Source organism: Peromyscus leucopus, chromosome 14 (assembly GCF_004664715.2).
Source record: "Peromyscus leucopus breed LL Stock chromosome 14, UCI_PerLeu_2.1, whole genome shotgun sequence".
NCBI lineage: Eukaryota > Metazoa > Chordata > Mammalia > Rodentia > Cricetidae > Peromyscus > Peromyscus leucopus.
Window position 1 is genome coordinate 40,141,605 of NC_051075.1, and position 25,830 is coordinate 40,167,434.

The 25,830-nt window shown below is 39.8% G+C and overlaps 1 protein-coding gene across 6 annotated transcripts in view; it reads left to right on the plus strand.

The window, feature by feature from the left end:
* Positions 1–25,177, plus strand: part of Lrrc9 (leucine rich repeat containing 9) — a 76,940-nt gene extending 51,763 nt beyond the window's left edge. For 4 of the 6 annotated variants that reach the window (XM_037210611.1, XM_037210613.1, XM_037210612.1 and 1 more), the window contains exons 23-32: positions 3,241–3,363; positions 7,628–7,758; positions 8,749–8,857; positions 9,462–9,601; positions 11,677–11,813; positions 12,763–12,980; positions 15,970–16,038; positions 21,093–21,233; positions 23,385–23,456; positions 24,942–25,177. In XM_037210611.1, the coding sequence (XP_037066506.1) occupies positions 3,241–3,363; positions 7,628–7,758; positions 8,749–8,857; positions 9,462–9,601; positions 11,677–11,813; positions 12,763–12,980; positions 15,970–16,038; positions 21,093–21,233; positions 23,385–23,456; positions 24,942–25,154 (1,353 nt within the window). In that variant the 3' untranslated portion in view covers positions 25,155–25,177. The remainder of the gene's footprint in view (positions 1–3,240; positions 3,364–7,627; positions 7,759–8,748; positions 8,858–9,461; positions 9,602–11,676; positions 11,814–12,762; positions 12,981–15,969; positions 16,039–21,092; positions 21,234–23,384; positions 23,457–24,941) is intronic. The other 2 variants (XM_037210615.1, XM_028858249.2) reach the window with 1 other exon arrangement.
* The last annotated feature ends 653 nt before the right edge of the window (positions 25,178–25,830 follow it).

The window sequence follows — 25,830 nt, forward strand, 5'->3', positions numbered from 1 at the left end:
AGCCACGCTCACTGAACAGAGTTTGTTGAAAACTATAAAGAAGAAAGCTCAAATAACAAGGTTTAGTGCAATACATTTGCTTTCGTTTAATGCGAATATACAGATGATACCAGTATGACAGCAACCTGATAGATTTATGGGGTCACTTTTCATCAACATGTATTAATTGTGCAAAATACTTTCTTTCATTATGACATTTGTATGGTGCACACAGTTTGCTTTGATCATGGTCATCCCCCTTTGCTGCCCTCCCTCCCTCCCGTCCCTCCTTTCCTCTCCCACCCCAAATAGTCCCCCTGCTACCCTCCCCACTAACACTGTATGTGAACAAAAGCACACAATACTTGTCTTTTTGAGGCTATCCCTCCCCCCAATGTAGTGATCTGTAGTCCTGCAAATGGCATGGATTTGTTCTTCCTTATGGCGGAATACCACATAACATACACATACTATATTTTCTTTATCCGTCCATCCATTAATGGGCATGGGAACTAATTCTGTAGCTTCGCTGCTGTGACAAGTGCTGCAATAAGCATGGATGTTCAGGTGTCGGCATGATCAGCTGACTTCAGCTGGGGGCCATCCACTCAGGAGCAGTGTGTAGATCTTCTCATCTTATAAGGACCCCTATTCTAATTTCCATAGTGGCTGGAATAACTCACATCACTATCAATCGCATATAAGAGTTGCTTTCTCCTCACATCACTACCAGTGTTTATTGTGGTTTTTTTTTTTTCTTTTCTTTGTTTTACTTTCTTGCTGACAGCCTTTTGGGCCAGGGATAAGATAGAATCTCAATGTCGCTTTGATTTGCATTTTCTTAGTTTGTAGGTGTGTCTAATTTATTATCCATTGGATTTCTTCGTTTGTGTGTGCCTGTTCAGTTATGTGCCCATTTATCAACTGGATTATTTGCCCTTTTGGTTTTTAATATTTTTGATATTTGAGGTGTTAAACCAGAGTCTCTCTCATTCCAAGATCTGTCTCTTCACTCTGGTAAATGTTTCTTTTCCGTGAAGAAGTCTTTTTAATGTATGCAATCCTGATTGTCAAACCTTGCTGTGGTTTCCTGGATACTAGACTCCTCTTAGAAAATCATTGCTTTGGCTGACTTTTTAAATACTCCCTGTATCTTTACCTCAGGCATTTCCTCAGTGTTCTGACTTTACTTCTGGCATCACACTAAGATTTTTGATCCATTTTGAGTTGATGCTGTTTTGTTTTGGGTTTTAAATTGATTTAATTTTATGTGTGAGTGTTTTGCCTACGTATATGTATGTGTACTACCTGCATGCCTGAAGCCTGTGGAGACCAGAAGAGGGCATCAGACCCCTGGAACTTGAACTACAGGTGGTTGTGAGCCACCATGTGGGTGCTGAGAATTGAACCTGGGTCCACTGCAAGAACAGCAACGCTCCTAACCACTGAGTCTTCTCTTTTGCCCTTGAGTTAATGCTTTTACAGAGTGAGAAATGGGGGTCAATTTTGCTCTTCTACATTCATATGGGTGTCCGGTTTTCCCAGCACTACATATTAAAGAAGTCATTCTACCCAGCATATAATGTTTCTATCTGTCGGATCCAGAAGGCTGTGCTGCATCTGCGCTGACATGTTCTTGGGTCTTCTGATCTGGTCCACTAATCTACATGTCTGTTTTGATTTGAGAACCACACTAGTTTTTGTTCTGTTTGTTTTTGTCATGGCTCCGAAGTAATTTGAAATCAATCTCATCTTCATGCTCAAATATAAGAACCCATATTTTCTGTACTGACTAGTTTTATGTCAACTTAACACAAGCTGTAGTCATCTGAGAAGAGGGACTTCAACTGAAAAATTGCCTCTATAAAATTAGGCTGTAGGCAAGCCTGTAAGGCATTTTTACTTAATAATAAGTGTGGGAGGGCCCAACACTTTGTGGGTGGGGCCACTGCTGGACTGGTGGTCCTGGGTGCTATGAGAAAGCAGGCTGAGAAAGACATGAGGAGCAAGCGAGTAAGCAGCACCCTTCCATGGCCTCTGCATCCGCTCCTGCCTCCAGGTTCCTGCCCTGTGTGAGTTCCTGCCTTGGTTTCCCTCAATGGACTGTGACTTGGGATATGTAAGCCACTACACCCTTTCCTCCCCAAGTTGCTCTGGGTCATGGTGTTTCATCGCAGCAACAGTAACCTAACTAAGACAAATGTTTTCTTTAGCAGTGCTAAAGGTTCCCAAACCAGGCATTCTGCAACAGTTCTGTTCTCAGTACAAGTTCTCCATAACTGTCTATGGTATTTTATCTCTCTGAACTTTTCTGGCCAGTTTTGTTTATTTGTTTATTGGATTTTGTTTTGTTTTGTTTTTGTTTTTCTAGTACTGGGCTGAGGATCAAACTCAGGGCCTCAAGCATGCTAGGCAAGCATGCTATCATGAGCTATATCACATTTGATCTCTTTAACTTTCCTAAAGAAACTACTAACTCAAGACTAGTGTATAACAGGCTTTACTGAAGGAATTAGCTTCAAATGCAATGTGTGACTTCATTGTCTCTTCAGTTCCTGGCCACTTCCTATGCGTGACACATTGGTTCGTTTGCTGTGACAGTATTTCCTTCCAACAATTTGTATCAGTCTTTCCCTAAATTCAGCCTTCTCTCCACCCTCTTCCCCAATATATTTCTAAAGCTACAGAGGCAGCCTGGGTACCAACAGTGTCAGCAGAAAACAAGCCCACCATGGTATTGAAAAGCTTCATTTCCTCCTCCCATACCTACTGGGGGCCATTCCTTTACTGTAAAAACAAATTTTCCCATAAGATTGGTTGTCCTGAACTTTTCAGAGAGCTGATGATGCACTTCAAGATGGTCTTCTTTTCAAGTGACATTGTTTCTCATCCCCTTTACATAGTGAATACATAAACATACCACCTCATAGGCCATTACTCCATGACTAAGGTATATAGCTTTAAATATATGAACATTTTCTCTACACCTTTGCCAATGATAATACTCTAATACCAATATCCTAAAAGGGATCATGATATATAGCATAGACCACAGAAATGTTGCATACAATTACATCTTACTGATCTAAAGGGAAACCCTTGTGCTTAAAGAATAATTAAAAACACTCAAATTCTATTAAATTATAGATAATTGAAATATTAAAATTCAAGGTTGTCTAACCCCTGGAAAAATAACTTGCTAAAGTGTGATTTGCATATAAATATATATATACATAAATTGAATGTATCCTTATTATCTAGGGTTTATGCAACTTGGTCATTCTAGACATGTATGGAAACATTATCATATGGAACCAAGAAAACTACCGGTTGTTTGTAATATTTCATCTTCCGGAACTGAAGGCCTTGGATGGAATCTCAATTGTAAGTTGTTTTTGTGAATCATAACATTTGATCCACAGTGCATGTATTTGCATACCCATAGGTCATAAGCATCTTGAATATTGCTTTATCTCTGGTATTATACTAAACTTCACCATGCTCATTAAAATCTACATCCCCAATGCTCTTTTGGGATCAGGATTTCACAGTTCTCTCACCTGGCCAATTCTTAATCGTCTTACACGAGACAGAGAAGAAAGAGGGTGCTTACCTTTTCGTTCAGTGAATTCAGTGCCTCAAAAGTGAAGAGTGGGTTCAGCAGGCAGAGACCCCATAAGGCGCTGAGCTAGGATGAAGATGTGCATCCCCACACCCAGCCAGCTTTCTGAGTCACCTCCTTCTGCTCAGTTTCTCATTATTTTGATCCTGCAATATCTTAGTAACTTAAAAAAAGTTATTTCCTCTACTTTCATAAATACTGCTATTAGATGAAAGTTCTTAATATATGGTTCTGGATATATAATCACTCTTCTGAAAAATATTCAGTGCATTCCCATTCCCTTTAATTTGAAGTCCAATTCTCCATCCCATTCTTCATGTTCCATTATTAATTCATAGATTTTTGACATACTCCATTCTATAAAGGTCATATAACAGCTTATAGGAAACATAACATATAAGAAAACAATAAAAGAATAAATAATAAATAGTGAATATCAAGACTAAGAACAGCATAAATTAAAAAGATAAAAACTAGAATTAGGGACAGGGAGAATACAAAACCCTATAAGTGTCTATTATTGAATCATAAAATTGGCTCTGAGCTTTTGAGATGCTAAAGTGAGAAGAGAAATATTTACAAATACCCATCGTCAGTGACTAGAACAAGACTTTCCCCCCTGCATTTATCTCTAGAAGTATTTTCTCATGACACCTTTCAAACGAGGGCCTGTGAATAAGAGGAGTAAGAGCTCCGGCCCATTTAGAGCGATGCAGTATTACTTATGCAAGACTATACATAACAAGTCTACCCTAGTGAAAGCTAGTGACTGAATAAGCCCAGCATACACAGTTCTGGAGAATCTGCATTTATTGGAATGATGATGCTTTATTCAGTGGAACCCTGAAAAATGTGGGGCTAGGATTAGTAATCTTTTCAAAGTGTTTCAGAGTGCTAAACCATCAAGAGTTGTCTCTCAATTTTCTAGAATATCTGATGCACATTTTTGTTTGATGAACACTAGGTAACATCACACTAGGAACTGTGTTCTTCCCATGCTTGTCAAGCACTTATCCTGTTACATGGAGCTTGGGGGAGGCAGAGGCAGGCAGATGGCTGTGAGCTAGAGGCCAGCCTGGTTGACATAGTGAGTTCCAGGGTAGCCAGGGCTATGTAAAGAGACCTGTCTCAAAAAGTAAACAAACAAACAAACAGAAACAGAAAGCTGAAACTTGAGAGAATCACTAGAGGAAATTAACAGAATTTATTACTCCTGGGCAGCAAACACGGAAAGGCGTCTACAAAGTCCGCAACTACAATAAAAAGTGTTATGGGGGAAGTTGGGGTCACCTCTTTGGGTTCTTAGCCTTCCAAAAAGAATTTTAAAAGAGACTCACAAGAAGCTCAAGGTCAACATTACTAACGTTGAAGAGAAAACAACATAGCAAGCAGATTATAGATCTCGGCAGCCAGCGGGAGGCTTATGAAATGGAGGAAGAAAGAAAGCCACGCCTTCTGAGTTAGGTCGACAAGTTCAGCAATGGAGGTCAGCAGCCAGTCACGTGACAGCAGCTTCAGACCGTGGCTAAGAAAACCCAAAATGCCAGAGAAACATACTTAAGCTTTGGTTAGTATCCAAAAGAAAGTGAGAGAAGCCGGGCGGTGGTGGTGCACGCCTTTAATCCCAGCACTTAGGAGGCAGAGGCAGGCGGATCTTTGTGAGTTCAAGGCCAGCCTGGTCTCCAGAGCGAGTTCCAGGAAAGGCGCAAAGCTACACAGAGAAACCCTGTCTCGAAAAACCAAAAAAGAAAAAAGAAAAAGAAAGTGATAGAAAAGTAAAAGAGAAAGTTTCACTTTTCTGATGGATAGACCTTAAAAGATCAACATGGTGGTGGGTCCGGGAGTAACTGCACTGAGGATGATATTTCCTGAGGAAAAGTACATTATCTCAAGGGGATAATTATTCTTCCCAACTCTTTAGAGTGGCTTTAAGTGAATAAACCTACCTGAGGGATGATTCTCTTGGAACAGCTACTGACAGGACCAGATGAATTAGCTCTTAGGGGAGGAAATAATGGTATCTCATGTCTCCACTCAGGCCAGAGGTAGATTCCATGCTTTTGACCAGGAGGAAATAGCTTTCCCCTAATGAGCCTCAACAGAGCCCTGATGTTCTCCGAGATGACTGTAGCCAAAGACCTCATAGTGCAATCTGAGCAGAAGAAAAGCAGCTTTGGGGGAGGAGATGGCCACTTTTAGACATACCGCATTTCATGAGACCTTAGCTTATCTGACTAGAAATATAATGCAGGCAGTTGAAATCATGGGACTAACTTTGGATATGGAAATTTCTTTCACATTTTTTTTTTTTTTTAGATTTAGAAATAGTTTGAAGAGAGCAGATAGTTAAACCGTCTAAAGAAAGAGAATAGAGAATGCAAGGAAGTCTGAATAAGGCTTTAATATTTTGCTTAGGAATCTTAGAAAAAGGAGGGAAAAAAAGCAGTGAAAAGAGGGTGCAGAGGGATGCTAAGGGCAGCAGATCCCTGGAGGATTCTGAGGTGTGAGTGGACCAGGAATGGCGCAGATGAAAGCAGGAGGCACACAGCAGCTCAGAGATACCACACGGCTTCTTTCAAGTTAGGCAGGTCTTTATTGATATCTATTTTAACTAAGGGAGGTCATACATAGTCTATGAAGAACTAAGGCGCTGTCTAGGTAGCTGGAATTTCATTTTATTCCATCTTCATACGTATTTCTAGCTTGCAAAAAATCATCTTGAGCGAAGAATATTTATTCTCGTTTCAAATATGAAGTCTTTGTGAGTTAGGAATCTAAGAAAGGGAGGGTAGGTAAATGTGGAGCGAATGTCTTATCAGTTTTATCTAACAGACTGATAAATTACTGCCCTGGGATAACTGCCTGGCTATGGTGTTTTTCAGTATTAAAGTTGGTTTCATTCTTTTTCCTATCTTCTATTTTATTTCCTTGCTGATAGTTTGTGTTTTCATTTGATGCAAGTGCATTCATAACTGCTGAAGCATTTTTGTGAGGTCCGGTTGTCAGTAATGACTCATATCTATGCCATTCCGGAGGATCTGCTGATTGTCTTTTCACACTGAGAGCTTTCTTGGTTTTTAATATGATGAGAGAAGACTTTTCTATTATTCAGTGGGCAATTTTGGGTCTGCAGCAGAGCAGAGATGACGTGTCTCAGCAGCCCTCCCCTGACCAGTGGGGAGATGGGGGCACCCCTTGGCTGCTGTCAGGCGGGAGTCAGAGATCCAGCCTGAAGTGTGCAGTTTCTTAATGCCAAGGCCAGAGTAGGAGTTCCAGCTTTCCAGCAAGTCTCCATTGATTCCGTGTGGCTAGGATAGTTACCTTGTTACAGTCTCCGTGGGCCTCCAGGGATTCATCCTGGCTGTGAGAGACAGGAATGCCTGGTTAATACTCCACAGGGACCCCTGTTATGATAGACAGTAGTGGCAACCCAGTTCAGCCCCCACCATGTGGTCCCCAGTAACAAACACTTGGTGGTGAAAGTTGGTTTGGTTTGGTCCGTTGTTGTTTTCTGGGGGTTGCATTGTGCTGGGAGGGCATGCAGGTTCAGTCTCTCCTTTGACAAGGAAAGCTAAGGAATGTCTTCTGTCGGCTGGCAGTAGTGGGCTGGCAGTACTGAGCAGCCCGTTCTGTATGTACTTGGTGGTCCGGCCCAGTTTACTTCCTGGTGCTTGGATGGAACAGGTCTATCAGTATCTAAAAGTTTCACAGTTATTGTCATGCCAGGCCCCCCTCTGCTTGTCTGCTGACTAGAGAAAATTAGATGGTTATGGGCTTTCTTTTATTTTCTGGCTCCCCAGCACCCAATCGGACATATATGAGGCAAAAAACAAAATCAAGGTGTCATTCCTCAGGCCCCAAGGTCCCTAGGGCCCTGGTCATCTTGTGTGCGTTTTACCTATCCAGTGTCCTAGGTGGGTAGAAGTAGCTGTTTCTATTGAAGAGAGTAAGTGTGTCTAGGTCATTTATATCTGTAACCAGGGGTCATCTGTAAGAGAGGTCATCACTTTCTCAATGTCCTTCAAGGAACCTCCGGAGATCGAGAATGCAAAAGATTTGTTTGGTGGTAGGCTTACGTCTGACATGATTGCTGAACGCCAAGGCCACTCAAACTTTGTCCAAATGCAAGAACTAAACTGGACTTCATCATCCATCAGGTACAATCGCTTTAGTGTGTCTATTTGTCATTATAATTACAAGTATAATTATCACCACATTGTCTGACTCTCCTTTCCAAATATACTCAGTAATTATCCTAGTCTATCTTAGACACCACTTGAAATGATGCAATAATTTTTATTATCAGAAATTACGATTAAAAAATTTGGGTTTGTTTTTCATCTGATTTTGTTTCGCCTATTTCTTTTACCACTAGTCATATTAGGTTTACTACTTATATATTGTTTTTTTTTGTTTTTTTTTTTTTTAAGGAATAGCAAAAAACGTAACTACATCTGAAGAAAATCATGAAAATCAAAATTAGCAAAAACAAACAAACAAACAAACAAAAAAACAAAAACCTGTTAACACTTTTAATTGTATCTTGTTAGTTCTAATGGGATCCTTAGATGCATGACAGAATATGAATGTGGAACTGTTATGTTCAGGCTCCAACTTGTCTGGCATGTGGATCTCCAAAGCCTCTCAAGGACCATGGGCTGTAATCGCCATTCTCAATTGAGTGTTGAAACCAATGCTTTGCAGGTCTTCCACAGATCTCAGAAAAGTCTGGTTTCGATGCCCTTACTACTGTCTCCTTCCCGTCCACTCCTGTCACTTCTTGACTTCAGAAACCGCCTACTTCACATATGTCCATGGATGCTTACGACCTGGTTATCTTACGTACTTGATAGACTTACTTGATCAAGTCTGCTGTGATTTCATGAACTTGTATGTTAATTTGTGAATCAACTGGAAATGTTTATTGTATAAGTGTCTTCTACAGTAATCGCTTAATGGTTACAGAGATGGTATTTTTTTTAAGTAATCAAATTTCTATGTCGTTTTCTTCATACCTGTGCAACAAAAATATACACTTAGTTGGACATGGATTTCCAATATTTGATGTTGCATAGAACTTAGGAGTCGTTTATGGGGAGCTCACCCTGTCCCGTTAAAATAATGACTGTGTTTGCTTTCTAACTCAGGACTGTGGATCTGATTCCAGTGGACCACTTTAGGAACGTGTGCAACGTGAACCTGCAGAACAACAACCTCACCTCCTTCAGCGGCCTCATCTACCTGCCCAACGTGAAGGCATGTTGCTGCAAAACTGTCTTTGCTCTCACAGACTTCAGCACAAGTTTTAATCTTCATTTTACACTAAAATGTATTTCCTTATTAAGGTGTCGAAATTATTCCCTCAATTGTATTTTATTTTGTTTCTCACTAATCAAGAAAAAGTCGTAGTCTTACCTTCCAGGGTTTTTATTTTTTAACAATCTATCTTACATCATCGACTTACAAACAGATCTCACTCTTCAGTTAGGAGATGGGATGCGAGGCCATGTCTCTAGTGAGCACTTAAGAAATGAAGTTGAGAATGAGGGGATTCTCAGCATCTAAACACAGACCAAAAATACTTCCTTAGTAATTATTCATCTGTATCAGGCTTAGACAAACCAGGAGTGCACATTGAGAAAGCTGAATGGCTGGCTAGTATCTTGGATATTTTATTTGTAGTGATTCCCCAACATGTAAGGTTGTTAAAAACACATTCCAAGCTAAATCTAAATACTTTGGGATAAATTATTTTATTTTTCACAGTAATATATTATGAATTATGTTCTCTATTCCAAGTATCAGTCATACCATTTCAATGTTTCATGGACATTTGATTAATAAGATGTTCTTTCTGTAGGTCTTATGCCTCAACTATAATCATATTGAATCAATCATACCTAGACTGAAACCTCAGACTCACTTAAGCAACAGACAGCTACTCTACCAGAAAGTGCCTTCAAGTGGCTACGGACAGCAAGGAGCCTCAAAACTAAACAAGTACGTTCTAAAATTCTCTAGTTTGTCACACTTCAAAACAACCAAAGAAGTAACACAATCTAATACACATATTTGGCTGATTTTAAGAATTATTTTAACAAACTATATGCCAAAAAAATAAACTTCACGAATAAAAAGGGAGTCTGTCATTTTCCCCCAATTCTAACATTAATGGGAAAGATATCACTTGTGAAGATCAAGACATATCTCTTGCTTTCCTATACATCTATAAAAGGATGGATGGGTGGCTAGACAGATAGACAGATGGACAGATAGATAGATGGACAGACTGACAGAGATGTGTGTGCATGTGTATGTGAAATGTGTATATCACCAAGTCAAAATATTTTTATTTTCATTTTTCTCGATGAAGGACATTCCTTGTGTTTGCCATCTTTATTGAGGTAATTTGCATATAACAAAGTTACCACCTTCGGTGTGCCATTTAATGATTTTTGACAAATGTATTGATCCCTGTAACCACAGCTGACACCACAGTGTGAAGTAACTGCCCCTCAAAACACCCTTATTTTTCTTTGCAACCCCCTCCCCCATATCCCAGCCTTTGGCAATGGCCACTGATCTGCTTTCTTTCCCTGTAACTTTGCCTTTTTCTAGAATTGTGTAAGATTGGAATTACATGGTAAGTACTTTTGTAGCTGGAAGTTTTCCTGTGTCCCGGCAGTCTGCAGCCACTCAGACCCAAGTAAACACACACAGGCTTATATTAATTAAAACTGCTCGGCCATTAGCTCAGTCCTACCACCGACTAGCTCTTACATTTAAACTCAGCCCATTTCTGTTAATCTTTATGTCGCCACGTGCTCTGTGGCTTTACCTGTGTACCATTACATGCTGCTCCCTGGACGTCTCCTGACTCAGCCTTCCTCTTCCCAGAATTCTCCTTATCTGCTTATCCCACCTATACCTCCTGCCTGGCTACTAGCCAATGAGCATTTTATTAAACCAGTGTACAAAAACATTATCCCACAGCATGCTTTTTTCATTTTTATTAGCATGTATTAATTGTACAAAATAATGGGTTTCATTATGGCATTTCCTGTGTGTACATAACATACTTTGGTTATCTCCAATCCCCTATTATCATATCCTGCTCCATCCCATTGCTCACTTCCTCCATCCCCAAGCCCTCCTTTTACTTTCATTTTGTGTCTAGTTCCTTTCACTTAGCTTGCCTTTGAGACCTGCCCCTTGTCACTGCAGGGGCCAGTGATTAATTTCACTACCCTGCTGTGTACTGTTTCAGTACATACACTATAAGAGTGTAAACCACCTAGCTTATTCTTTTCAATATTGTTTTGGATGTTCAGAGTTCTTTGAGTTCTTTTTAAATTTTAAGACAGTTTGTTTTCTCCTAGAAAACTTTTGATAGAGATTGTATTTAATCTACTCATCAATTTGAAAGAATTGCCATCTTAATAATATTCTGACTTATAATCCACAAACATGAAATAATTTTTTTACTTACTGATACCTTTATTGGTTTCATTCACTTGCGTGTATTTACCTATATATAAACTTTGTGCTTCTTTTTTGGAATTTATTCTAAAATGTTCTGAAATTATTTTCTCTTACAGTATTGTAAAAAGTGTAAGAACTGTTTTCTTAATTTTTTAAATTTTTTATTGGCACTGGAACTTCAGAACATTTTTATTATTTGATCTTGTAGCTTGGATGAAGTCATTTTTAGCTCAATTAGCGTTTTTGGTAGATCTGTTAGAGTTCAATACATACAGGAATTATGTCCTTTGAGAATAAAGGTAAGTCTACTTATTCCTTTCTAATGGAATACAACATTTTTCTTTTTCTCGCCTGATTGTATTGACTTCACTTTTCATTGTGGCTTTCTGTACTTTATTATTTGCCCTATAAACATTTTAAAGAGATAAAAATTATTATTATTATAAAAAGCACTACTCAACTATCATATATCAAAAGTTCATACAAATTTTTATCTTATTTTCACTTTGTAGTAAGTACACTTCAGACCTTCTTTTATGATAAAATTGCTTTCAAATCAAGTTAATGACCTCAAGTATAACTGTGTGTTTCAGAGATTCAATAAGCAATGAAAATTTGCCTCCAATAATGCAAAGTTTAGAGGTTCTTCATTTGGGATACAATGGAATTTGTAACTTAGTCCAGCTACAACTTAACAGACTAAGAAACTTAAAATTCCTCTTTCTACAGGGTGAGTAAGACATGCTGTTCATAAATCCTGTAAACTGACTGGATTATCATCTTGCTTTAACAAGCAAGTGTAAGCATTATCAACTACTCTAATGATCACTGACAACATAAATTTATCAAATAAGATTGTTTTAAACAATTGATTGCATATACTCATTGTACCTGGTACTATTATATAGGGACACTTTCATACAACTGTATGTTGTAGGCTGAGTGTATTCTCTGCCTCCCTTGCCTCCCCCTTCGCCCTCTTCAGTCAGTCCCCTTTGTTCCCTTAGATAGTTCCACTTCCTATATGAAGTTTGTTTTCTGAGACTACCTTAATCTGATTAATGTGATTATATCCAGCTGTATGCATTCTCTTGCAAAGAGTATAATATTGTTTTCTTTATGACTGAAAAAATCTATTGTATATTTATCCATCATACTTTCTTAGCTATTTCCCTGATGTTGGACACCTGGGGTGGGGAAGAAGAAATAATTGAGGTTCAATGTGGTTGAATAATGTACCCAAGTTTGCACCAATGTGTTATGGTATTTAGGTCTATCTGACTCTAAAGCATATGCAGTTTAGATTCAGAGTTGCATTAACATATACCAATAATGACCTGGCCCACAGTGATACCAATAGAAATGGTAAGTCTAAAAGTCACTTGTAAAGGAGTAAATATTAGGATTAAGTGACTAATTAGATATATCAAGAAGAGAAGAAAACTAGTCCAAGATTATTTTGTAACTGAATTAACAGATTGCTAAGGCTAGATAGTTTTTTGGGGAAAGGCTGCTCATTAGAGGTTAGGGAAAGACCAGTTTGTGTTACAATTTTGAGACATAAATATAAATGTTCTTTTTTAGTTTTAGAAATCGTTTGATAAATACTTAAATAAAGATGGTTACATAGACTTTGATTCTGGAAGTCGGGGCTCATGCAGCATGTCGTAACTGTTTAGGAAACGAGATCAGCCAGGTGGAAGGGCTGGACAACTTGATCGTCCTTCAGGAGCTGGTTGTCGACCATAACCGCATCCGAGCATTTAATGACAGCGCTTTCGCCAAGCCGAGTTCCCTGCTGACCCTTCATCTAGAGGAAAACAGACTGAGAGAGCTGGGCAAGTTGCAGTCTTTGGTCAAACTGGAGAAACTCTTCCTAGGATATAATAAAATCCAGGTAACAGTCTTTGGGGGTGTTGTCGTTTCGAGGTTTATGTAGTTGAAATCCCCTGTGATGTGAACATAAAGCTCCCAAGTACACCAGTGAGAGTGTTGTGACTGCTGTTGGTCAAGTCTATCTATCTCAGACATATCACAAGGCATGTCCTGTACTCACCATGTCTAGACTGATGACCCAGAGAATATGCACCCACCCACTGATGTTAGTTTACTTTAGTTCGGTTCTAAAGCTGGTCTTGCCAATCCTCTCTCACAGTTTGCACTTAGTCCTCAATGCTCTTGGTCTAGGCAGTCTCTGAGGCTCAGCTGAAGCCTTCCTGTAGCCCATTCACTCCGCCTTGTGTCCTTGGTCTACTTGGCATTCACATCTATCTCACTGACCTGGCTTTTACACTACAGCTCTTCCCACTCATGTCTTCCGTAGCTAGTACCTTGTTTTATGTCCTTGAAATTCAGCTGCTACTTTTAAAGTGCAGCACCAACTGGGCCTTCTTAGACTGTGTCCTGAGGTTGTATACAGGTACGAGAGTTGGTGTTTGTATCAGCATTTTGATAATGACCTATATACCTACTTTTGCCCATGCTGCTTCTGCTAGCCACACTTCTTTTTTTCTTTTTCTTTTTTTTGGTTTTACGAGACAGGGTTTCTCTGTGTAGCTTTGTGCCTTTCTTGGATCTCACTCTGTAGACCAGGCTGGCTTCAAACTCACAAAGATCCGCCTGCCTCTACCTCCCGAGTGCTGGGATTAAAGGCATGCGCCACCACCGCCCTACACTATCCACACTTCTGAGGCAGCTTCAAAGACAGGCTGAACTGTACACTCCCCCTGCACGAGCAGGACCTGTCCATCTTGTCCATATTTATGTCAGTATGGTACATGGTACATGGCAGACACCAGACACTTGACAAATATTTGTCTGCGGCTCTATTTGCTACAGTTCATTAAGTCTTTTCGGGGATAATATGAAATTTCTTTCCAAGATTAGAAGAAAATCATGAGTGATGTCTCTTTTAACTTAGCAAGTAAGAAACACACATACTGAGAAAAATAGCATATAGCTGAGTTATCCAGATTCAAACACCAGTCTGAGGAAAGCCTATCCAAACTGGCAGTGAGCTTTCCAACACTTTGTTTAGGAGAAATAAAAGTTGGAAAAATTGATAGTCTATGGAAATAATCTGGCAACAGTAAGTGAGCTTAGCAAAGAGACTTAGAACTGGGGGAGCAATTCTGTGGTAGAGCGTGTGTGCAGCATGCCCAAAGCCTTGGCCTGAAAAGCCCAGCAAAAACAAACAAAACCTCCATGAGCTTTGCTTATCAGTTCAATCATTAATACTTGACGCCTTGAACATCTGATTGGTTTCCTTTTTCCCACACCACACAGGCTATCTATCTCAGAAAGACTTTGTGGATTGGTCTCAGAGTGAAACATTTCCATTTTATACTTAAGCATCTTATTAGAGGCCATGGCCTGTAATTCCATAGATTCCAGCTTAGTTGACTCTAAGCAGTCTTCATCCAGAGAGATCTGTTAAGAGAATGCCACAGGTAAGAAGCTTCCTGGAAAAGGCCATTGCTCTGTTTGCCGGGACACTCAGTTAACAGTTTGCTTAAAGGAGCTTAGTCCAGGTGACCAGCTTCTCCTCAGGATGTCCCTGCTCACCTGTCGACACCCTGCTCCCCACAAGGGATGGAGGAGATGGTAGATGAGCTTGGTATGATAGCACCCTCCTCAGCAACTTGAACAGAATCATGCTTAGTGGGGTTTCCTGTCAAATGTAATACAACTATATGGTAACCCGTGACAAATCACAGGAGACTATTCATGTATCACTGAAGGAATAACTGAGCCTTAGTGGTTGTTGAAAAATTTTAGCCTTTTATTTTTACTCTTATGGTATTCATCAGTGAGTTTAGATGGGTTGTTTTACCATTGAACTTACATTGATGGTTGGTGTTATTGTACCTTCATGTGACCATACACAGTTAACTGGAGGAGAAGATAAAGGCTGGGGAGTAAGAGTGAGTTGGAAACCTAGTTGAATTCTTCTGAAACCATGTTCTTTCAAAACCTTGGCTGTCCATTCAGATTTTCTTTTGAGGAGAGACTTCGTCTCCGCATTCATACCAATTTGGCCAGTCTGATACAAGCATTAATTCTACAAGTGAGCAGTCAGAATACAATGTCTGGGTTAGCCAAGAATGATAGGACAAGAGAAAAACCTATTAAAAATTAACGAAGCATGAGTACTTCAGATAAGAGGTAGATGTGGTCTCTCATGGACCTATAGGCTATGGTGTGGAGCTTTTGACTTACCTCCCCAATATGTCCAACAATGTAGACTGAGAAAAGTGTGGCCTATTGTGTTGGGTCTAAGAATCATTGCAACACAAACAAAGATTTCAGCTTCACAGTCCCATTCGATCCCCATGGCTAGGTGATTCCTCTGTCTGACATCCAGATTCTCCATTACTTCTAAAGTTATCTGAGCATACAATGAAGGCAAAATACATACACATTAAATAAAAATAAGCATTTATAAAAATTTTGCCAAAGCTACACTATTAGAAATTTACAGTGATGTTAAGTGGATACTAATAAATAGTCCTAGGCATTGTGGAGGGCAAAACATTTCACCAGAGAAGCAGCTGAAATCTGTTCTGTCTTTCACAGCTAGTGTATCAGAGTATAGCCAGTATCACACATTCTTCTGTTATTAAGGTCATCATCTGAGCCCTAGGGTGGCTTATAACTCTTCTAGAAAGTTTGCTGTTCTTTTGCGAGTTCTGCTGTGTGGCTCATTTTCCACGTCACAGTGTTATCTTTGCAAGTCATGTGTTGGGAGTCTACGGTCTTCACTTGGGTTCACTCAGAGGATCCAAGTGGAGCTACTTGAAATCTAAAACTTGCATAAAACTACTTCAGAAAGGTTTACGTTAGGAGATGTAAGCCAACCAAATGATAATTCCTTACCTTTTACACAGGAAATCACAGAATTGGAAAAACTTGATGTCATCCCTTCTCTCAGAGAGCTTACTGTCTATGGCAATCCAGTGAGTATTTACCTTTAAAACTTAGTAAGTTCCCAATTGTCATATGTAAATTTTATAAGATATGAGAACGTGATTTGCTTTTTCTATTTCTGCACACATAGCTAGTTAACACAGCACAGTGCGGGCTTAGTCTTGTCTCCACCTGACTGCCCTGCCAGCCATTGCTGTCAAGTGTAAGCATGTGTGCGCCCCATTCTGCACTGCACCCTTGGCTTACCTGCCTGTGCTGTGCCCGTGATATGATGCTGAGTACTTACTAACATTTTGTGTTGTCTCAATTCTTGGAGAATGTTTTTCCTTATCTCCTCTTCTGTCTCTTCTTTCTAATTAGATCCTTCAATTTCTCCACTGTCTTCACTATTCTTGACCCTTTCACTTTCCTGTGAATTTTAGGAAGCAAATTAAGTTAAGGGAAAAGTTTGTTGATGTTTTAATTTGAATTGCACTTGTTTTAAGTTAATTTGGGAGACGTTTGTCCTTTTCTCATTGGAGTCTTTGAAGGGATCCAATAACTAGCACCCGTGCCCGTTTAACTTCTAAGCGAACTGGGAAACGTGGCAACCAAGCGATGGTGTGATGTGTAGTGTGCCGAGTGTTCCAGGAAAATCCAGCAAAAAGAACAGACAGCAGAAGGTGTAAGACTGAAAAGGCCACGGGGCAGACAGGTCCAGGTTTCACAGAAGGCCGTCAAGGGCAGCAGGACTGTGAGTCAGAGAGGGAGGGTTATATGATGGTTAGGACAAAGGGTCTTTTGTCTATGCCAGAATGGTTCATTTCAAGCTAGGATCAAAGAGGTCAGGTTCATTCCTGTTGGAGGTGGCATTCAGACCCAGTCAGAAAGCTTCACACAATGCTCTAATATTTTTGGGTTTTGTTTTTCTTTTTTTTTAAATGTATAGTGCTGGGAAACTTTGTGGGGAAATGGGTCAGGACTGCTTGGGAACTCTTGCAGGGGTCATGACACAAGATGGCAGTGATCAGGTCAGGCTGGATGCCTGCCTTGAAAATACCGAATAGACATGCTGATAGATGACAGAAGTATGTAGTCTGATTGCAGAGGACCAGGAAACCCCTGGTGGAAACCTCTCTGTGTGGGAGGAGAGAGCTTGGCACAGCCATATCTGGTGGGAATGGTAAAAGTCATAAAGCCAGCACACAGCTGCTTGACAAAGATCCAGCCAAGCTGAGCCGCATGGGGGCTGCCCTGCCACTTTTGGTTTTCATCTCCACACGTTGCATACTTGGGGAATTTTTAATATTTATGCAATTGGGGATATTGGGGGATGGGAAATCTCTTAAGAATCATTTATGCCTTCTCCCAGGAGTACTGCTTCTACTCTCCCCCACCCCCCGCCGGAAGTCCTGAGTATACTGCCTCTCCAGCTTTTAGGGAGATATCCTTATCTACTTGAAGGTCTTCCTTAGGCCTTGATGTTGTGACACACATAAAGAAGCCAGAGGTCTCTTTATGAGGCTATGAGATGTTCTTGAAACATCTGCCCCTGTACTTACTCAGTAACAAGATAATCAAAACAAAGTAAACCTATAAGGTCAACAAGATTTGGTAGGCTAGCAGGGTTAGCCGCAGATCAGATTACAAGACTCCTCCTACTATATGCTAAGGCAATTACGTGGCATACACAGCAAGAAAGTTAGATTAGCTGAAGTTACCTCTGCCCTACACAGGGACTTTTACTGATGGACAAGGAATGGTGTGGAAAGATAAAAGAATGAGGTGTCAGAACCTTCCTTTGTTAGAAAAGTTAGCTCATGCAGAGCCAAGGAGCAAAAGAATGCCAGGATTAGACATACAAATAAATTCTACAAAGATATAAAATTTGAAACATTGTATTATGCCAGAAATTGAATAATAACTACAGCAGCTTTGGCCTGAGGATTTTTCTTAGGCACTCCGACCATTAAGAGTTAATTGCAGCCAGGCAGTGGTGGCGCACGCCTTTAATCCCAGCACTCAGGAGGCAGAGGCAGGTGGATTTCTGTGAGTTCGAGACCAGCCTGGGCTATAGAGTGAGTTCCAGGAAAGACACACAGCGAAACCCTGTCTCAAAAAACCAAAAAAAAAAAAAAAAAAATTGCATTAACACACTTAATAGAGTACTCTACCCTTAAATTCTTGGTATGAATATAATTTATATCTTACTGGATTCAATCTGATAGTATTTGATGTAGCATATCTGCATCTATGTAGATAAAAGCTATGATTCTGTCTTTTTATACCATACTTTTAAATCTTGCATAATGTCTTTTGCTTTATAACATTTATTTGGGAGCACTCCTTCTATTCCTAGTCTATGAATAGTTTAAAGACCCATATGGTCCTTGAAAAATAACTGGACCTTATCTCTAAAACAGCTTGACTCCAGTTTTTTTATAAGCCAGACTTTAACTTGCTTACTCAAATTCCTCCATGAGTATAAATCCCATCATATTTTCTACTTCCTCAGAAGCTCACATTGGGAAGTTAAATTTTCCTAGATATTGTTCTTTAGACTTTAATGTATTGCTATCACAGTAAGCTCGTGATGTCCTTTTAATTCTCCACTGTACCTATTTTGTCACCCCTCTATACCTAAGGTTGTCAATTTTTGCCTTTGCATTTTATTCTTGATAAATCTTGCTGGAGCCTCGCTTACTTCTTTAGAACACCGTAGTTTTCCTTATCAAGGGCATTGTTTGCTTTCTAGTTCATCAGCATCTATTCTTTATCATGTTCTTCTTTTTGTTTCTTGAAATTTTTCAAAAAAAGTTTTACTTTTCACATTTCTCAATCTTAATCATTTTAACTTAATATTAATTTTCAATATATTTCTAATCAGTAAGTTGTAGGTTACACAGTGCTGCTCCAACAATGTCCTGAAAGTTTTTATGTATGTTGCTTTTATTAATCCTCATATCTCAAAATCTTCTACTCTTCAAAAGACTTCATTTTCATATGTAAATTATTGAGGGCTGTGCATACATTTTTTATTCATTTTAAATCTATTTTTTTCTTGTTCCTAGTTGTATCTTCATCATTTTCCTCCAGTTTTGGAGTATTTCAGTCAGATGAAGCAGGCTCTATATTCTTTGATATTTAAGAAAAGTGCTCTGTAACCTAGAATGTGGCCAGTGGTTAGTTTGGCTGTTATATGTGTTAGAGGTCTTTCTCCATCACTGAGCACACCCCTACCACATTCATTTCAAACAGTTTGTCCAGTTTCCTTTCTGGTTTTTTTCTTTTTTCTATTTTAGCTTGCTCTGGAACTTACTGTAGGAACCAAGCTGACCTCCAACTCATGGCAGTCTTCCTGCTTTAACCTCCAGAGGGCTACGATGACAGCATGAGCCACCAGACCCAGCTTAGTCATCCGTCTCCAAGAGTTTGCTGTTCTTTGCTATTACAGACAGTGCTGTACACTCTCTATATTAGGGGTCCCCATGATCACCACCATTTCAGAGATTTTCTAGAGAGACTCAGTCAGCATCATGTTTTCCTTATGACTAAGATCAGTAGCAATGCCATAGTTAGGACACACAATCAAGACTGGTTATAATGGCAGAGTAAGGATGCACAACCACAGGACATGAGGAAGAGAAAAGTCGAGTCTGGAAGTTTCTGTATGTGTTCTTCTTCTTTGTGCTTTCTGTCCCATGGCAGGGGACACAGAGCACACTCTTCACTCAGCCACAAAGATGGCATCTCTTCTGTGTTATGTTTTTATTCAAGGGAGCCCCTTAGAGACTCAGCATTCCAATAACTGATGACATGGGCACCCTTTCCCAGTCAGGAACTGCAATTCCAAATTCCATATGGGAAAGAGTTGAGTATAAATCCTACTATTTTTAGTAATTATCAAGACTTAGTCACCTACCGTTATCATCCAAGGAATAATAAGCACGTTCCCAGGTCCGGGTCCCAAACCCCAAGCAAGAGCCATCCTAGCCAGCAGAGCATTCTAAAGTCAACACCAACAGACCACTCTACTGAAGTCTTTCCATCTACCTTTTTTTTTGCATATATGCAATATTTTTAAGGCAGGTTAACGCTTTGAAAAGACCAATCATACCGACCAGAAGATGTTGAATTAACTGGGATAGGGCCTTTTGGAAAATCTCACGTAAACTAATTCTTTATAAATGAACTTTCATAGAGTTCTACCCATAAGCTGAGATTTTCCCTAGCTAATGGGCAATGCTACAGACTTAAGAGGGATGGCAGTCTGAGTGTGGTGGCACACACCTGTGACTCTGGTGCCACACACCTGTGATTCTGGTGGCACACACCTGTGATTCTGGTGCTACACACCTGTGATTCTGGTGGCACACACCTGTGATTCTGGTGCTACACACCTGTGATTCTGGTGGCACACACCTGTGATTCTGGTGGCACACACCTGTGATTCTGGTGGCACACACCTGTGATTCTGGTGGCACACACCTGTGATTCTGGTGCCACACACCTGTGATTCTGGTGGCACACACCTGTGATTCTGGTGGCACACACCTGTGATTCTGGTGCCACACACCTGTGACTCTGGTGGCACACACCTGTGATTCCAGCACCCGGAGGTTGAGGCCAGAGGACTGTTGGTTCAGACCAGCCCGGGATCCATGGAGGGGGTGATGAAAGACAAGGGGAGGGGGAAGAAAAAGAGGAAGAAGCAGAGGAGAGAGGTTAAACCTCTTAAGAGGAGCCTTAGTTTAAAAATATTTTCTATTTTCACTGGACATCGCAGAGGATTGAGAAACCTTCCAGGAAAAAGTTTCTACCTGTAGCATCTAATATTGTTTGTTTGGTTGGTTTGGTTTTGGTTTTGTGGTTTTATTTAAGACAGGGTTTCTCTGTGCAGCCCTGACTGTCCTGGAACTCACTACGTAGCCCAGGCTGGTCTCAGAATCAGAGATCCGTCAGCCTCTGCCTCTCAAGTGCTGAGATTGAAGGCAGCTGTTATGCATCATCTTTATGTTCTTTCCCAAACTGCCTTCTTTTTAAGGTTAATGTTTTTTTAATGAAAGGGATTTGGGGAATAAACTATTATTTTACCCTTCTTTAGATTTGTAGAAAAATGGTACACCGCCATGTGGTCATATTCCGCCTGCCTAATTTACAGATGTTGGATGGAATCCCTATAAATGCAGATGATAGGGCAAAGGCTGAGTTTCATTTCTCTGAACTACAAGCAAAGAAAAATTTGGTAACTACGCTATTTACACTTTTCCATTTATTATAGATTATTGTAAATGAACATTATACCATGTACATTTTGACTTAAATGTTTAGGCATATGTGGTTTTGTAAATTATAGTATTTACTTAGTGACTACTATCAAAGACAGCTCTTTTTCCTAATAATGCATTAATATAAGACAGATTATTTAATATTTGTTTGTTCAGTGCTCAGATGATACTAGAAGGTAAGAAACTGGGATGTGCCATTTTTATAGAACTAACCATAAAATTGCTTCACTTTAGGCAGAAAGGAAGAAGGGGCATTTTGATCTCAACTTTCTGGGCTGTGTAGTTCACCTAATAGAGATATGTGCTGCTATTCTTATAGATTTGTAAGAGTGCTGGGCTCTTACAAATGACAGGAACAAAATTATAGAATGAAGAAACAATAAAAACGGGCTCTTTAGGAATTTAATCAGTAGCCACTTCTATTTGCTCATGATTATCCTCTAAAGACCAAAGTTAACACAGAAGGATGATGCTTCTTAACAAACACATAGAATTATCAGAGCTGAACCTTTGCAAAGTTTGAAGAAGAAATGGAGGAGGGAGGGGAACCAGTTGAAACTTGTAAGACAATCAAAGAGATGTTACAAAGACCTGGAGCATGTGGGGGAGGAGGTATAATTGAACCTTTAATGTAACTAGAAGCAAAAATCCAAGGACATTGGAGTCAAGGATCCAAGGTTTCATTAAGAACAGGATCTTCACTTGGGAGGCAGAGGTAAGAGGATCTCTGAGTTCATGGCCAGCCTGGTCTACAGAGTGAGTTCCAGGACAGCCAGGGTATCAGAGAAATCCTGTTGAGCCAGAGAGAGAGAAACAGGTGAGGTTGTTCCAGACAGATGCCCTCCTGCTGGACTCTTGCTCACCTCCAGGATGAATATGTGCTGATGGACAGGTTCTCCTCAGGCCCTTCTGATCCTACTCAACTCTCCTCCTTCACTTCTCCCGTCAGCAGTAGAGTCACACACTCCTAGAGAGATGGCTTTGTTTCTTCAAAAACCTGCTGTGGGGTTTATATTAAGTCAACAGATGAAACACAAGTTCAAACTTTAAATTATGATTTCTATGTTCTTATGAAAACCAAATTCAATACTTTGGAAAGTCTAGATAAAGAATAATCACACACACACACACACACACACACACACACACACACACACACACAAGCACAATGTCAGTCATAGACCCTCGCTTAGAAGATGACCTTCACCAGGCATGGTGGAGCACACCTATGGCCATAGCCCTTGGGAGACAGGAAGATCAGAAGTTCAAAGTCATCCTTGGCATGGACTACCTGAGAGCTTGCCTCCAAAGAGGCGGAGATTTCTTCTTCATCAAACATATGCACATTTGAAATTTTGTTAAAAGATAAATATGAATTATATTGGTTTTTTTTCTTTTTTGTGGTGCTGAGGGACAAACACAGGTCATGCTAGGCAAGTGTCCTACCACCCAGAAACAACTTTACCCCTACTTGCAATGTTTATTGACTCCTTGACTTTTTAACTCCAATTTTTAAAAATTAATCTTGATATATTTTGATAAAGGTATTTCTAGAACAAGTTAGAGTTAGACATGTAGGGACCTTGAGGCTCATAATTATTCAGTGTTAATAAAAAAATAGTTTTAAAAAAAGGGATTGAGCTATAGGTCAAAAAACCTTGAAGTTCTAACTTCGAATTCTAACAACCAATGTAGCTAACAGTACTGTCTACTACCATGTTCTCAAATTCCTGCCGTAGGCTCCACTCTTTCAAAAGGTGAAATTTAGTCCAGTGATTAAGCCCTCTTTCTTGATCTTCAAGCCACCTATTGAAAAAGCACATGCCCCGTGAAATAGTTTCCTATTGTTCTTGCCTCAAATCATCACAAATTCACTGCCTCACAGCCTGGGAATTCAGAAATCTGAGCCGGGGTCTTAGACGGAAGCATGGCCTGGACTGTGTTCCCTCTGGAAGCTCTGGAAAGGAACTCAGGTTGCCTTCTTCCGGGCTTCTAGCCGACCTCGACCTCGGCTCCTTGCCCTCAGCCAGCAGTAGTCTCCCTCCCCCTTCTGCTTCCATCCTCACAGCTCTTTTTCACACCCTGACCCTCTGTCTCCCTCTTTTTAGATAATCCAGAGTAATCTCCCCACTTCAAAGTCCTTACCTCAGTCACACCTGCAAGCTCCTTTGCCATGTAAGGTAAGGTCTTCATAGGCTTAGAGAGGAGGCTAGTGACATCTGTGGGAAAGATGCTTCTACCACACTGCGATGTGAGGTTCCGTAGGGACGCGTGGAAGAACTATTGTTTAGTCAAAATGTGTAAGCTCTATTTTAACGTCATAGTGCTAAAGCAAATCATCACTTACAATAACTTTAAGACACCCTTTTCTTAATATATAATTTTGAAATTGGCTTAGTCTATCAAAAAATATGTAGACTCAACCTTCAGCATTACATTTCATTAGTGTTTACTTGTGTATTTTCTCTCATGAATTTCTATTTTCCACTACTCTAACATTATAATGATTTATTCAACATAACTATTCTTGCCTTTTGAATAGTGCTATAAAAAATAAATTAACTATCTACTTTTGTTACATAAACAAACATCTTATTTAAAATTATTTTTGATCCATCTATACCCAGCAAAATAAATGAAGTATTTAAAATATTTGTCTTACAAAAAATGTATTTTAAAATTCAATAATTATTCTTACTTTCATGGCTAGAACAAACCTGAGCTATTATTTCTTTTAGCTATTTAGAATAAACAAGAATAGAAAAGATTTCAAGTTTCTCAGTTCAAATTTCTTTATTTTGGTTGTGGCTCTTTCTTTTTAACAGCAGAAGGGTGAAGAAGTATAGTCTAAACACTTACACCTCAACATTTTAGGGGTTTGGCTTTAATAGAAAAGTTGACAGCATGTCGAGTTAGTGACAGAAAGGGACTCCCATGAATGAGCTGTCGGGCCACTGAGGACTGCATGGCATTCGTAAAGAGCCTAGGTACCCACTCAAAGCTGCACTCTGGGTAGTGCTTGCTAAAGTCAAGCTGGTTACTTCCCACAAATAGCAAAGGCCTGTATCTCTAAATAAGTCAAACCATATGTTCAGACTTCATCTCTTTAAACAAGCTCACAGCCCTGAGGAAATAGAGCAGCCATACATTTATGGAGAAAGCGGTTCCATTCCCAGCACCCACGTGGTGGCTTATACCTGTCTATAGGTCCAAAGGGTTCACGACTTTCTTTTGACCTCTGCTGGCACCAGCATGCATTGGTGCACATACATACATGCAAGCAAGCGAGACACTCATACACACAAAGTAAAAAATACATATTTGAAGAAAGAAAAAGAACCGTTACAAAGGAAACACATTCTCGAATTCACGGCTTTGTTCTTCCCTGTTAAGAGCTCTGGGAGTAGGATGGGCCATCCAGCACTGGCTCCTAGTGATGAGGATAAGGTAGTCTGAAAAAGCAGACCATATATAATATCTGAGGGGTGTCAGCCCTGTGCGGGCAGGGCTCTACTCCGTCCCTATTTACAGAGTTACCAATCCTGAGCTGAGGCAAGCATGTAAAAGTTTTTAAGTTCATTGTGTAGTGGATCTTGTGATAAGGATGCCTATTTATCTCCACTTCAGTGGTAAGATGCTCTTAACTGTTTTATTTTATTATGTAGCTCGTGCCTGTTACCAGCTCTCCTACAGACGGTGGATCCCTCTGCCACGTTAAAGCCTCTCCCATTAAAATAACCAATGTTATTCTGCCTGCTGGATTTAGCCATTTCTTGGGACCTGACTTCACCTTAACTCCTGAAGTTGAAGGTATTTTTACAAAGAGTTTCAGAGAGAATGTAAAAACAAACAAACAACAACAGCAGCAACAACAATAAAAAACTTTAAAAAAAATTTGAAACAGCAGTCTCATTTGGTTTATGATGCAACTTAAGATTACATGGTTTAATTTGCATTCTTAGTAGTACACATTTTGGCAGATTGTCTGTGGTCATGCCGATTTCAAATACCATGCTATTTTTTTATTATTTCATTTCATTCTACATTACTACGAATGGATTGAGACTGATCTACTCTCACAGTGTAGACAAGAATCCCCTGACTTCTTCCCACAATTTTACATTTTATGTATGTCATAGTGAACAACCACCAAAACCAGTCCAGCAGAGAATTCTGCTAAAAGCAAAAATAAGAGAATTTAAAACATAAGAGAATCTTGTAGTCACGGAGTGTCTTTCAAAGAGACACAAGAGTGTCTTCCAAAGAGAGCACATTTTTCTCAGGATTATCAGGAACTCATGAAGCTAGCAAGAGAGAAGAGTTTGAGAACCAGGGCTTTAAGGGATGGCCTATAGTAAAAGAACAGGACATGGAAAATATTTTACTATATTCGTTTTAGTTAGGGTTTAGAAGAAGCCTGTTTCCTAACTGCAGATCCTCACTCAAAAGCTCTGTTTTTGAACAGCTGGGGAGAGTGTCCCCGCTTGAGAGAGAATCTCTCACATTCCTTCTAAGTTCCCCCTTTGCTCACAATAATGACAAAATTATCTAGGA